Source organism: Balearica regulorum, chromosome 3 (genome assembly GCF_011004875.1).
Source record: "Balearica regulorum gibbericeps isolate bBalReg1 chromosome 3, bBalReg1.pri, whole genome shotgun sequence".
NCBI classification, from domain to species: Eukaryota; Metazoa; Chordata; class Aves; order Gruiformes; family Gruidae; genus Balearica; species Balearica regulorum.
This window is the reverse complement of record NC_046186.1, coordinates 55,552,435-55,565,341: the sequence shown is the minus strand read 5'-3', so window position 1 is coordinate 55,565,341 and position 12,907 is coordinate 55,552,435. Positions and strand designations below refer to the sequence as shown.

Sequence of the window (12,907 nt, the reverse complement as noted above, 5' to 3'; positions counted from 1 at the left end):
TTCTGGATTGCCATTTTTAAATCAAGCGTGCCTTTGTGAGTTCATGTGAATACTTGGGTTTGTTGTCATATAAATATTTTGAACATTTGTGCTTCATTTTTGTGGGAGTTTTTTTGTTTCTTTTTAACTTCAGTTAAATCTGGGGAATATTACACTCATGGCTCATGTTGCTTTTAAAGTCGTGAAAAGCTAAAACAAACAGAACGCAGAAGAGAGGCTCAGTTTTCTGGGCCAACACCCGTTGCAAAATCTAAAGATCTTCCATTTGAAAAACCAGGACCCTTGATAAAGAATTTGTAGAGCATCGTTTTTCCCCAAATGATTGCTCCTGCTTCACATTAAATTCAGAATGCCTTACCTCTATTTCAGTATGTTTGCATGTTTTATTAAGACAATCTGTCGCTCTGTGCTTATTAGGTTCTCTTAAATTTTCCTTTCCAATTGCTGCACAGCAAGTAAGTTTGGGGTTTTTTGTCCCCTTCTGATATTCACCCAAGTTGCACTCTCTTTTCATCACCCTCTTGTTACAGAGGGGCTCCTGACCATTGCCGTGCAAGACTGACAGCCAGCTCTGCTCATCCTTGCAGAGTTTGCGCAGGCTGGCAAAAAAGGATGCCTTTTTGCTTGCTTTCTAGGTTACTTTTTGCATCCACTCCTTTTTGGCCGAGGACAGGAGTAATTAGTAATGAATGAGCAATCAACACTGGCCCTTAGTAACCCGGTATTTGTAGACGCTAGCAATGTACATGTAACAGAAAAGTTTTTATCAATGATCAGAACTTGGTTGAGGATGCCTGGGTGCAAATGACTGAGATATTTTACTTCTAGGGGTGCTTCCATTCGTGATTGACTTGCAACTTATCTTTTCTTCCCAACTAGTCCTTTTTTCTAATCTATTTCTGTCTTACTTGCACAGTTCATAAAATTTTGTAGTGAATAACATATGTCCTACATTTGTGCAGCACTTAAACAATGGTCTTTTGTGGGCTTTGAATAACTATAGTCACTGTTTGGTCATGCTGCTTTCGAGGCCAGAATAGGAAACAAACAAAAACAAACAAAAAGAAATCTTAACAGTGAAGCTTTCACTAAAAACTTCAAGAAAAAAAAAAAGGTTAAAAGTTACTCTCCTTGTGGAAGCTCCCTTTCATCTCCAGATATTTTTTTTTTTAAATAAAGAACAGTTGAATTTAAATGTAATGGGAAGATAAAATGAACACTTAATAAAACAAGTGCTTCTATACTTAGGAAAGACCCAATTGTTATCGGTGGAAAATTCCAGGCACTGTTGCTTTTAACGTCATATTAAGTGGCACCTAGAAGTGTTTTGTGTTCATAACATTTGCCAGAATGTAAATGGAAAGGATTTCTGACAAAAATAATACTGGTGTTCTGTGGAGTATAAAGGAATGTTATAAAAGGAACAACACATAAAAGCAAGAGAAGTGTAATTGTTCCTAGGAAGATAAGCAGAAGAGGGTATATAATCTAGCCTGCAGCTCTGGGAGTGCCAGTTTCACCCTTTAAGAGTGTAGAAGCTTAAGGTGGCAGAGATGAGAAAGTCACGGAGGACTGCTGAGTGGGTGCAGCCTCCTGTAATGAGGCTGTCCTTGCCTCGTATGGTGACAACATGCATCTGTAGGGATCTTGCAGAGTGTCTCCAGGGACATCTTAGTTTGTTGTTTGAGACTTTTGCACCATACCATCAAGGATGCTAAAGGGAATGAGACCTTGCCAGTTAAGTGGTGGCCAGCATTCCAGTTCACTTCCCTTACTAATGCCCTGTTATATTCCTGTTTTATTCAGTATCCCCCGCTGGATGCAGATTCTGAGCACATACAGGTCTGTCACACAGTCTCTGACTGTAGGCTAGGACTGTGCTGCTGGTCCTGTGTGTGCTCTCGTAATTCAGATAACCAGCACAGGACTATTTCAAAAGATAAGAGTGCAGGAAACTTCTGGTTTTATTCTCTTATGCCACCTTCATGTGGAAGCTCCTTTTCTTGAACTGATTGCATATCTAAACACCAGGTCTTGACCAATAACTTGACAGTGTCACAGCAACTGCATAGTAGCATTTTTTTCAGAAGCTTAGAAAATACTCAGTCCACAAACATAGTTTTGGAGGGTTTGACAGTGTCTGGACTTGAGGTAATTCAGCTTGTGGTTATGTGTTCATACTAATCCAGCACAAAGCTGTGCAACTGCAAAACACGTCGTCTCATATGCTGCTTTTCCACTTTACAGTGTGTGCCAGCGCTAGATTTCACATGGCCTTGTACAATGAATCTGATAGGAGCCTGACCCAGATACAAATAACCATCATGTGTATGGGATGGAGGGAGAGTGTAGGACTAGGGCTGTCAGAAGGGAGCTGAAAGGTATGAATGTTCAAAGTGGTGAGAAGGGGCAGGAGAACAGGCCCCCTCCCTTTGATAGCAGTGTAAATTTATGCCACATTTAAGTGACCATGCAGTTGCTATCAAAACCCTGTAACTATGCCACCAGCGGCAAAACTCTGTCCCGTCCCCGTCCCCCCCGCCCCCACCTCTGTGGTGACTAGCATACCTGACCTTAGCATTTGTTTTCTCCCATCTCTCTTAGTATCCCAGCAACCATGTACTTGCTATGCTTTGCTCTTAATTCATTTGTAAGCTATTGTGGTAAGGGATCATGTCTTCCTCTCTTGCTGTGGTTATCAAACCTGACCTTGATAAAGTTCAGAAGCCTCAGCTGCAGTATAAACAATGCTGGGGAAGAAGTTAATGTACAAATAACAGTAACTCATAGGACAGTCAAATTCCTCCTTGGCTTATGTGGGTCAAGTCCGTGAGGTCTCTAATAAAGCATGTAATGCCTTGTGTGCAATGGGGATTTCATTTGTGAAGGAGGCTTCGACAAACATTCTTGAAAAAGGTTTAATGGCTAGAGGGAATGCTGCTTTTAGGAGGCATTTTAATGCTGTTACTGTTTCTTCTTTTTGAAAGCTTTCCACTTTCTAAAAGATACGATGATAGTGTTGTTGTCTGTAAATAGTCAGCATTAGCATTTTAATTTTTTGTATTGGAAAAGCTTTAAAAAGTCATACAATAGATGCAATAATGTGGTTCCATCTAACCAAAGAGAGGCACATTGTCGTCCCCCCCCGCCCCTTGCAGAACAGAACAACTTGTTACTGCAATTTTAAACACTTGCTGCAAAGAGGAGAGGGAGCAGGTTAGTGTGCTAGCAAAGGACTTCATGTGCTTGCTTTGTAAAGCCCTGGATGGTATTGCAATGCCAAACTGAATGGGGGTCATTCTATAATGGCAAAAACCCACATGAAAATGGTGTGGGGGGTGGGAATTGTCCTTTTTTTGTTGTGTTGTTTAGCCAATTTTGAGACTACAAAGTACCAACACTAATGTAGACTACTGCAAACTGGGATAACAATTAGTACTTCTGTCACACTGGCTGCTTATTCTGTAGAAATCCTTTGTGTAGCATCCACGTAGTTCAACAGTGGCCATATATTTTTAAGTTGAGGCCTTTCTTAAATGAGTTTTGATCTTGTTTTTCAGTCTATGAGGTTGGAGCCTAACTGTGATTCTCCTCATAGATAGAGATGTAGTAATGTAGTCAGTTCTGTCCTTGATCACATGTACTTGGTCCTAGCATAATTTAACCCTAACACTGAGAAGTCCTGATGTGTCATGAAGTAAGGACTGGCTTGCCCTTTAGTTTCTAAACTTTATTCAGTGTAGATCCTAAAATCTTAAAATCTGAATCTTCTTTCAACTGTTTGTGAGATGCTTTTGCTACTTTTCTCCTTCTTTTTAGTTTGTTTGGGTTTGGTTTTCTTTTTCTCTCTCCTGATACTCTTATCCCAAATTGTCATATCTCAATTTTCATTCCATCAACCTTGGTTTATATGGACTCTCAGCCTAGGAAACAAGGTATTTGCTGGCTGATTTCATGTCTCTTCAGCTTTTGTGGTATTTCACTCTACTCATCAATCACTCGTTCTAAGCTTTTTAATCATTAGGCTTGCTCTTCTTTGAACATGTTCTACTATTTCTGTGACTTTCTGGTAGTACGATGCCCAGAACTGAACATATTCTTCCAGCTGGGTTTATGCCAGAGCTATTTAAAGTCACTGTCTTACTCCTTCCCTCACCCCCTTTCTCTGTGACCTGACATATAGGCAATCCAGACTTGCATTAAGCTGATTTTCAGGCAGGTTAAATTGTGAACTCCTGTCAAGTTTATTCTTCCTGTTAGTTATGGTCCCTCTTATATTAATTGCTTTGCAGGTTGCATGCCTGTATAAAGTATGTGTTTGGGAATTTTTTCCAAGCTTTATTGATTTTTTTTTATTATTATTTTTTCTCATGCTGGATTTCACCACTTGCTGTTGGCAATGCTAACCTCTCTAGGATACATCTGTATTTCTCAGTACTTCACAGTTTGATGATGTTTCAATTTTGATTTTAATTATATCCTGCTCCTCATTAAAAATTCCCCAAAGAACGCCACAGGTACCATGGCTGAAATAAGGGTGCAAGAGCATGATTAGATGTTCTGTCTTCCATGACTGCTGGAGATTTGTGAAAGTATAGCAAAACGTGATACAGCCTAGGTGTTGCTGCCAAGAACTGTAGTGATTATATCCTGCTGAGCAGAAACACTGTCTTCCCTAAATGGCAAAGATGGAACAGAGCAGAGTGGTAAGTAGGTGGTGGTGAAATACAGACACCACAAGTCAGGATTTCTTGAATCAGTCCATAGGCTTGTTTTTACCCATCTGGGAATCTGTTATAATGCTTCTTTATGGCTGTTCTTCCTAGTGCGTTTCAGCAAGGCACAGCCTCTTTCTCTATAAATTATTCCTTGCCTTGCTTTTGAAGTGATTTAAAATTGGGGCCTGATTCCATGTTTGCAGCCTCCTCTCACTTTTCCTGCATGAGAGCCATTAGCCCTGCCATGTTTTGCTGGCAACAAGAGGGATAATCCTCCAGGATTGTCTGAATTAAGGGAGCTGTTGCGAGCTGAAACACTCGGCCTGATGTTAGGAAGAAATCTGGGTGGGGAGGAAGGGATGGGTAAATCCATCTTTCCTTACCTAGGGCGGGGAGCAGTTGCAGAGCTCATCAGTGATCTCTGCTCTGCCTTTACACATCTAATCCTTTTCGCATCACAGGGGAGCAAAGAGCAAGAGGCATCGCTGTGATAATAGTGCATTTGGGTTTGCTGCTGCCACATCCAACTCTTCTTTCTCTGCCATCGCTGAGTGAGGCAGTAGGGCGAGTGCCATGTGAGGCGCAGCCCGTGGGAACACTCCTATTTGTTTCTGCCAAAACAAAAGGAACAGTTTGTGTTCCTGCTGATGTTGGTTGCTCCAATTCTTTGCCTTGGATTAGCTGTCCATGCAAGGAATTCTCTTTCTCCTGAATAATGAATGCCTGTAAAATGCAGCAAGAGAAGAACAATACCTAGCATAGGGTAGTGCAAGCAGTTGGCCAAAAGGGATCATTCACTTTAGCATAACTTCTGGTGCTCTGCTAACTGTTAGTAGTGGCCCATGAAAACTTTACAGTTGTAGTATAGACAGTGCTAAATTATTTAAACTGCATCTTTCAGGAAAAAAAACACCTTTAAAATACAGTGCTTTTTTGAGATGAGCTATCATTTTGACATTTTTGGATTCCACCTTTACTTTGCGATACAGCATGTTATGTGGAATGCTGTGCTGCTGTGTGTGCTGAGACACTGAACTGCGTCAGGCGGAAACCACGAGCATGTTTGGAGAAGATAATTTTAATTAGCACAATTAAAACCCCAGCCATTATTAGCCTAAGTTATCCAAATGTTTTTATCCTCTAGTCCGTAGAAGAATTATTTTCCCACTGTTAAGAAACATGATGGAATCAGTCAGCAATGTGTGTTCCAGCAATAAATATTTGCATATAGGCTAGTACAGCAAAGGGGTTTTTTTAATTTTATTTTTTTTCCCAGCAGCTAGCTGTCCCTCATCAGTGACTTGAAGGCCTGCCAGGTCGTGAAAGTCAAGGCCAAGCCCTTTTCAAAAAACAAGCTAGTGGGGACCTTTGGACGCCACTGTGCGAAGGATACTGTTTTAGCTGAACAGATGTTCTCAGTCCAAGGCTGATACTCTTGGAAGAGGTGCCAGGCGACAAAAATAGTTGTATTTTCTAGGGCAGATGGAAAAGAATGCTGTGTGTTTCAAGCTGGTATTTTATGTTGTAGTTGTGGAGGATTCAAGTTGAGGACTTTGAGTTGTGGATTGCTTTCTGTATATGAGTCCTAAAAGTGTATCTTGCTCTCACTATTTGGTTTGATGTCCTTAGGAGACAAAATACTCGAATGTAAGTGGACCACCTGTGCACCATTCAAAGCAGCTAGAAAGCTGTTTGGAGTAGTCAACACCATGTGCTCATAAATGAGTGAAGTGTCTTGTTATTCTGGGCAGTGCTAAGAAGTATTTTTAGCATATTCTTTTTTTTTAAATTGGCTGAACCATGATATCAGAAACAGAAATATTTTTGTTGTTGTTTTCATCTGTTCAGAATGACAAATTGAAGCACACAGTTATAATACAAAATAATATTTTATTTATTGTTATCTATGTATATATAGCTTGTATATACTCCATAAGATTGGATATATTCCAAAGCCAAAAGCATCTCTGTCTGTCAGCTAAGAAGGCCTTATATATTAGATTGTTTTTAAAAAAACACACTATGGTTAGCATCTAATTGACAAAATATTACTCTGTTCCTAACTTTGCAAAACTCATTCCCTTGCTTTTCAGCAACCTTAATGTCTAATTGACTCCTTGTCTAGTCAGTTATTGTACCAAAGTTGAAAGGGTTCTTTCTAATTTTAGTGCAAACTATTAAGTTTGCAAAAATGCTAGATTGAAGTAATAGGCTAGCTTTGAAGAATTTTGCTAGAGAAACCACTGGTGGCTTCCAAAATGGTTTCAGTTCAGATGGGTTCATATTTATAGTTCAGTCTTAAAGACAAAATCCACCTTGCTCAATAAATGGGTTCATTTGGCTTTATAAAGCTATCTATTTCCTGTTTATCATGTCAAACCCTTGTGGGTTGTTTATTTTGGGTAGACGTGGAATTTCTGGCTCTGGAAAGTAAGGATCTAATCCCAACTGCGTTAAGGACTGTTTCTTTATTTGTTGACTGTAGCGTAATGATATTGAGGTGGATATAGAAAAGCATTCTTCAGCACTATAGTGGGAGAAGCAAAGGAAAAAATTTCATGACACAAAGTACAGTGATAGTTGCTGATGTTGTCACTTTGTACTGCATGATGTGGCATGACTGAAGTAGTTTTGTGCTGGTGCCTGCTAATTAAGCCAGTCACGTGGATAACTGTAGTACAGAACAATATGTGACAATCCTAAAGTATTCTGTAAGCACCAAAGACGACTTTGAAGTTATCTGGTCTGGATTGAGCAACCCAGGCAAAATTAATTTTAGATGCATTGATCCTTAAAGACTCTACACATGTATTACAGGAAGAATCAGGACTTGGTATCTTTCCTAAGTTTTATTAGACCACTGCCCAAACCAAAAAAGCCAAGGTGATATCACCAATTTAGGATTTTTAATGCTAATATTGATCATTGTGCATGAAAAATGAAGCAAGACAACTGTTAAATCGAACGCAAATGTTAACAAATGGGTGGTAGATCTTCATCCAAGCAGCACTTAGCAGCTTTGCCATTCCTTTCCTCCCAGGAGAGTGCGGTGCCATCTTCAATATAACTTCCTTGAACAAGCATAGGTTTAATGGACTGACTTACTAGAAGTTGCAGATGTGACAAATTTTATTCCCACAGAACTTTCAAACCTAGAATATGCTTCAGGAAGCACTTGTATGAGGGACTTTTTTTAACGCACAACAATTGAGAGAATTTTCAAATGTTTTCTGTGTATTTTGTTGCTTGTGGGATGTAATCATGAATGACCATGGACTAAGAAATATTAACCATAGTCATAAATCAGTGAACCATTTTAAGAGAAATTTTGATTTAAATATTATTTCACATGTTACTTTTCCTCAAAAAGTACTGTTTATTCAGTCAATGTGGCCTTTTCAATAAAGATACAATCCTGGATATTGTCGGGCAAGGAACACAGTCAACATTTTCAGTGTGTCTTTGGCCAGAAATTGGCGTGAAGTGTTTAATGTTTAGGATTGTTGATTTTTTTTAAAAAATAATTCATAATTAATTTTAGTATTGAAGCTATCCAGTTTATTAAGCAAAGGAAATATTCCCTGAAGCCGATGAATTGGACTTGGGGGGTGGTGTGACATTCTTGAAAGATTTTAGAACAAGTAAGTCTTGTCATCTTATCTGGTTTTAAGTTATAAATTAAAAGAGGAAAAATGTGTTTCTGTCCATTTTATCAATGAGCAGGGTAGGGATTGAGTTGAACTAGACTGAATGGGAAAGAAATACTTTTTCAACTTACAGCAGAGACCACAACTGTCAGGAGTTAGTTCCTGACTTCAGCACTTCATGGTGTGGTGCAGGGATTTAGGCAATGAATTCTCCCCATGCAGTATTACAATACACAGTAAAGCTTTGACCAGAAGCATGGGCTTCTTGACAATTGTTTACCTAATTGTAATTGTTGATGGTATGTCTTAGTCTTAATACAGTTAGTTTATTTTAATTTCAAATGAAATTTTTAAATTTTTTAAAGCAATAGAATTCTATTGCTTTTTAAAGCAATAGAAGTAAAAATACCCTAAAATCTGTTTAAACTTTAAAAAAACACAAACCACCATATTTTCACTTTTTTTTCCTTCTGCTCTCTTCCAAAACCTTAAAAAGGCAGCATAGTTCAGGTTGCCTCCCAGCTAATAAAGAGAAATGCTTTTTTTGAGTGATTAAAAAAACTGATGGAAGACTAGATGATACATTAAGGCAGCCAACACTGGGATCCCTCAGTCTGATCCCAGAAGTTCTAACTTAAACCTTCCTTTATGTAAATTCCTGATACAAATATTTGTAATGCTTTTTTATATTCTGAGTATAAAAATTTTCTTGATTAAACATCTCATGGTTACTTTTCTTCGAAATCATAATGTTGGTTCATATTCAGTTCAACTGTTGTCGTCAGTTTGTTTTGAGACACAGAGCCTTGCTTTTGTGAAGATGAATAGAAGGCCTGAAACCTGTTACTTTGTGAAACTTTTATTCTTGGAAACAGTTAGATTTTAACCAGAATTATATTCCTATGTTCTATATTTTAAATGCACACACATCTAGGGGGATTTATCTTAGTCTATATGCTAAAAGTTAGAGGTGGGAGTCAAACAAGTGAAAGGAATGGTAACCATTATCTGCAGTTATCAGCAGGTCTAAAGCTATCAAGCTATCTTGTTTGAGGTACTACAAGCATTTGCAGCAGGGTATGAACATTTTGTGGTGTTTGTCTTAATTAAATACTTAAATTCAAATTGAGCGTTGAATCTCAAACTGCTTTCAGAGCTATGAATTCTTTAGTAGAGAAATGATGAAATAAGGTTTAAATCACTGACACTGCACTGATGTTTATTTCAAGAAACTTGTTTATAAATCCAATTGTTTTATGTAAAACAAATCTGAATTAAACTGAAAAACAACTGTTAGGTTTCTGAAACAACAAATCGCTTTATAAATGCCCTAATATCTTGCATATTATTTACCTTTACTGTTTGGGAGGCTAATCCTACAATTATTTTATGCAGGTTCCGACTGGAACATCTCGTCAGAGTTACCCAGCTACCAGCTATCAAGACTTCAGCAACTGGGAATCTCTAATGAAAATTAAAGAGGGGCTACTAAGACAGAAAGAGATTGTGATTGATCGGTGAGTAACCTGCTGCTGCTGCGTTGGTTAGATTAAATAACGTAAAAGCTACGATGTAGAAACTGAATTTCAGGAGAGCTGCTTACTCAGTAAAGTTGTTAGGTTCCAGTCCAGCAAATATTTATGCACAAATATGTGGGAGCTGTTCCTTGCTAGGAGAGAAAACTGGCTGCTGGCTAAAAGTCTTTTGCAGATTTGGAAATTTAATTAGGGGTTTAATGCCTCTGCAATGGAAAAGGGAGAGTGAGACCAGCAGGCAGTTCTGCTGCCAGCTTTCCCAGCTCAGCTTCTTACCATCTGGGGGTTTGTATCAGACGTCTTTCTGCTTGTACAGGTCTTGGAAGTGACTTGCAAGATGAAAATTGGTAAACTGCATTGCCCTGGTTTTCTTTTCCATGACAAGTACAGAAATGCAATATATTTGAAGCCGGTTGATAAAGCTTTGAGAAATTGACCTTTGCAGCAACATTCAGTGGTAAAATCTTATTCAAATGCTTATGCAAATTATTCAGATAATAAAATATTAAATCCAGGATCTGTATGTCAGTAAATACGTCGCTTCTTATTAAAATTGCTATCAATCTGAAATGGGCCTTGGCAGCAACTCACTGCTGTTAAGTTTCTAGTATATCTGAAGTAATTTCTGGAGTTCTTGATGTTTGAATAAAATGAAGCCTTAATGAGGAAAATGTGCTTTTAATAAAGGGCTTGAGCTTAATGAAGCTTACACTAAATTAGCAGATGTCATCAGGAGCTGCAGAGTTTGGATGTAGGACATTTAGGAAGGGCATTTTTATATTTGACATAATTATCATTTGGCTTAGTCTGTGTTTTAATAATAAACTCTTGGCTCGTGGCTGAAAGAGGAGTGGTTGTTCTGATCTTGAAATAGTTGTGCCCTCTTATTGATATTTTGCTCCACAGCGTGAGGAGAATTGTGTAAAGCAGGTGTATGTTGATCACAGGAATGTCAGGCATCTATTATGAATGTTTTCATATTTCATCTAGCAGTTCCTCTCTTTTAATGGGTGGATATAGACCACTTGGGCATAATTTACTTTGAGACCAGGAGAATTATGCTTGTGGAAGATCTCTTCCGTCCTCTATTGCAACAGAGCAAGGAATTGCAGAGATTTAAGGTGTTTCTGGCCCCTAGCAATCTGACCAGTTCCTCTGCTGGCGTTGTAGTGATGAAGGTCAGCATCGGCTTCCGCAATTTGATGTGGCATATTGGTGTGCGTTTACCTGCCTCTGAAGATGGTACGCAAAGTTACCAACTGCAGCATCTGGGGCATGGGCACACCATCCCACTCTGCCAGCTCTCCTGCAGAGGTGGTGATCTCCCAAGGGAGATCAGTTGAATGGAAACATCCTTAGCCGTTTCTTAGATCTCCTCTGTCAGAGCCTTTTGATCAGCTGCTTAAAGGCTGTCCAAATTCCAGGGTTTTTTTCAGGCTTGCTATATCAGTAGTAACGCTGTGTAAGCTGCAGCCCACCTCTCAGGGCCCAAGCCATCAGCAGCATTTGCAAGGCTGGCGCCCATCATGGCAAGGGACTGTCTTTGGTGCCTCTGCTGAGCGTATAATCCTATGCACTCTACATGAAGGCTTGTTATACAATGGCAACTGAAAAGGCATTCACATTATTCTTCTCACACTGGAAATGTGTTTACAAATTTTACAGGATGAAGTTTCTGAAGTGGCAGTTTGTAACCTAGTTGCTACTACTGTTACTTGATACTATCCATGTTGAGGAAGAAAAGCTATTTCTTGATTTCCAATGGCAGTGTGCTGGTTCTTTTTTTTGTACAAGTCATACTTTCATGCGACTTAATGATAGTGAATACAGTTCTTTCTGGATTTCAGACCAGAAGTCGGTTGAGATGATTCCTTTTCATTTAACTGAGAGGGCAAAATATGCTCTGGAAGCTATTGAAGTGAAACAAAGACCACTTAGTGATGTTACAGTCATTTCCTTTAAGTAGACACTTGATGTTACAGTTAAGCATGTTGTAAATTATAATAATGCAGTATAATAATACATCACAGACAAGACTCTTTTTTGAATATTGAGCCTCCATTTGGGCAAATTATTTGCCTTAGAAGTTGTTATTTTAAAATGAAATAAAATAGATGGATTATTTAAAATTAGTGCAAAGTGATGTTGCATATTTAAAAAGATTTTACAACAAGTTTTTGTTTGTTGTTTTGGTTTTGAAGGTTTTTTGTTTGGGTTTTTTAAAGAAGAGGTAGTATTTTCTTTGACAAAAATATTTTTGGTTTCAGTCATGGAGAAAATGGTACATAGCTGCTGTTCAATATCCTAGAAATAGAACTCTATTACAAAGCATTAATGTTAAATTTATTATTAGATGTGGTATTAATAAGACTTAAGTGTGAATTATACCTTTCTTCAAGGCACTAAGTGAAAATTTGATACTACCCATATTTAACACGTCGAGACTCAAGGCCTTGCACTGAGAGTCAAGATGATGTTTGGGAGTAAACCTAAGTCTTCCAGCTCTTGGTCTTCCTGAGCTTACTTTAAACTTCTTTTCAGAATTTGAATTTATTTGGGAATAGTGACCTAAATTAAAAATACAGAGTTTGCTAAAATGTTGTTAATTAGGATTCAAGATGGTGGTAGTTAAATTACAGAATTTATGCTTTCAGGCATAAATTTTTCAGGAGGAATTCTTTTGTTAGCTGAGGTTTGGTAGTAGGTGTTTGCTGAGAAGCCCTTTGTACCTGTGGTTCTCACAGGATTTTAAAAGGTATAGTCTCCTTAAGTCATATCTCATGCTGAATTTACAAACTGGTAACTGGAGGATGCCAGGAAGTCTTGTTTAAATCTGAGGGGACAGATCTTGGGAGAGATGAGTTAACCTTCTGCTCTCTGGAAGCCAGAGGAGCGGGACTGGCATAGTGCTCCAGACCCAGCTGTTTGCTGCTGACTGATAGAAGGAACAGCTGGATGAAAAGAAGCACACTGGGAACACCATTTTCTTGCCCTTGTCACCAGCCTC

General features: G+C 38.6%; 1 protein-coding gene across 3 annotated transcripts in view; it reads left to right on the top strand.

The window, feature by feature from the left end:
* CEP85L (centrosomal protein 85L) overlaps positions 1–12,907 on the top strand; it is a 155,565-nt gene that overhangs the window by 110,628 nt on the left and 32,030 nt on the right. For all 3 annotated transcript variants that reach the window (XM_075747973.1, XM_075747972.1, XM_075747975.1), the window contains exon 4: positions 9,761–9,882. In XM_075747973.1, coding sequence (XP_075604088.1) covers positions 9,761–9,882 — 122 coding nt within the window. The remainder of the gene's footprint in view (positions 1–9,760; positions 9,883–12,907) is intronic.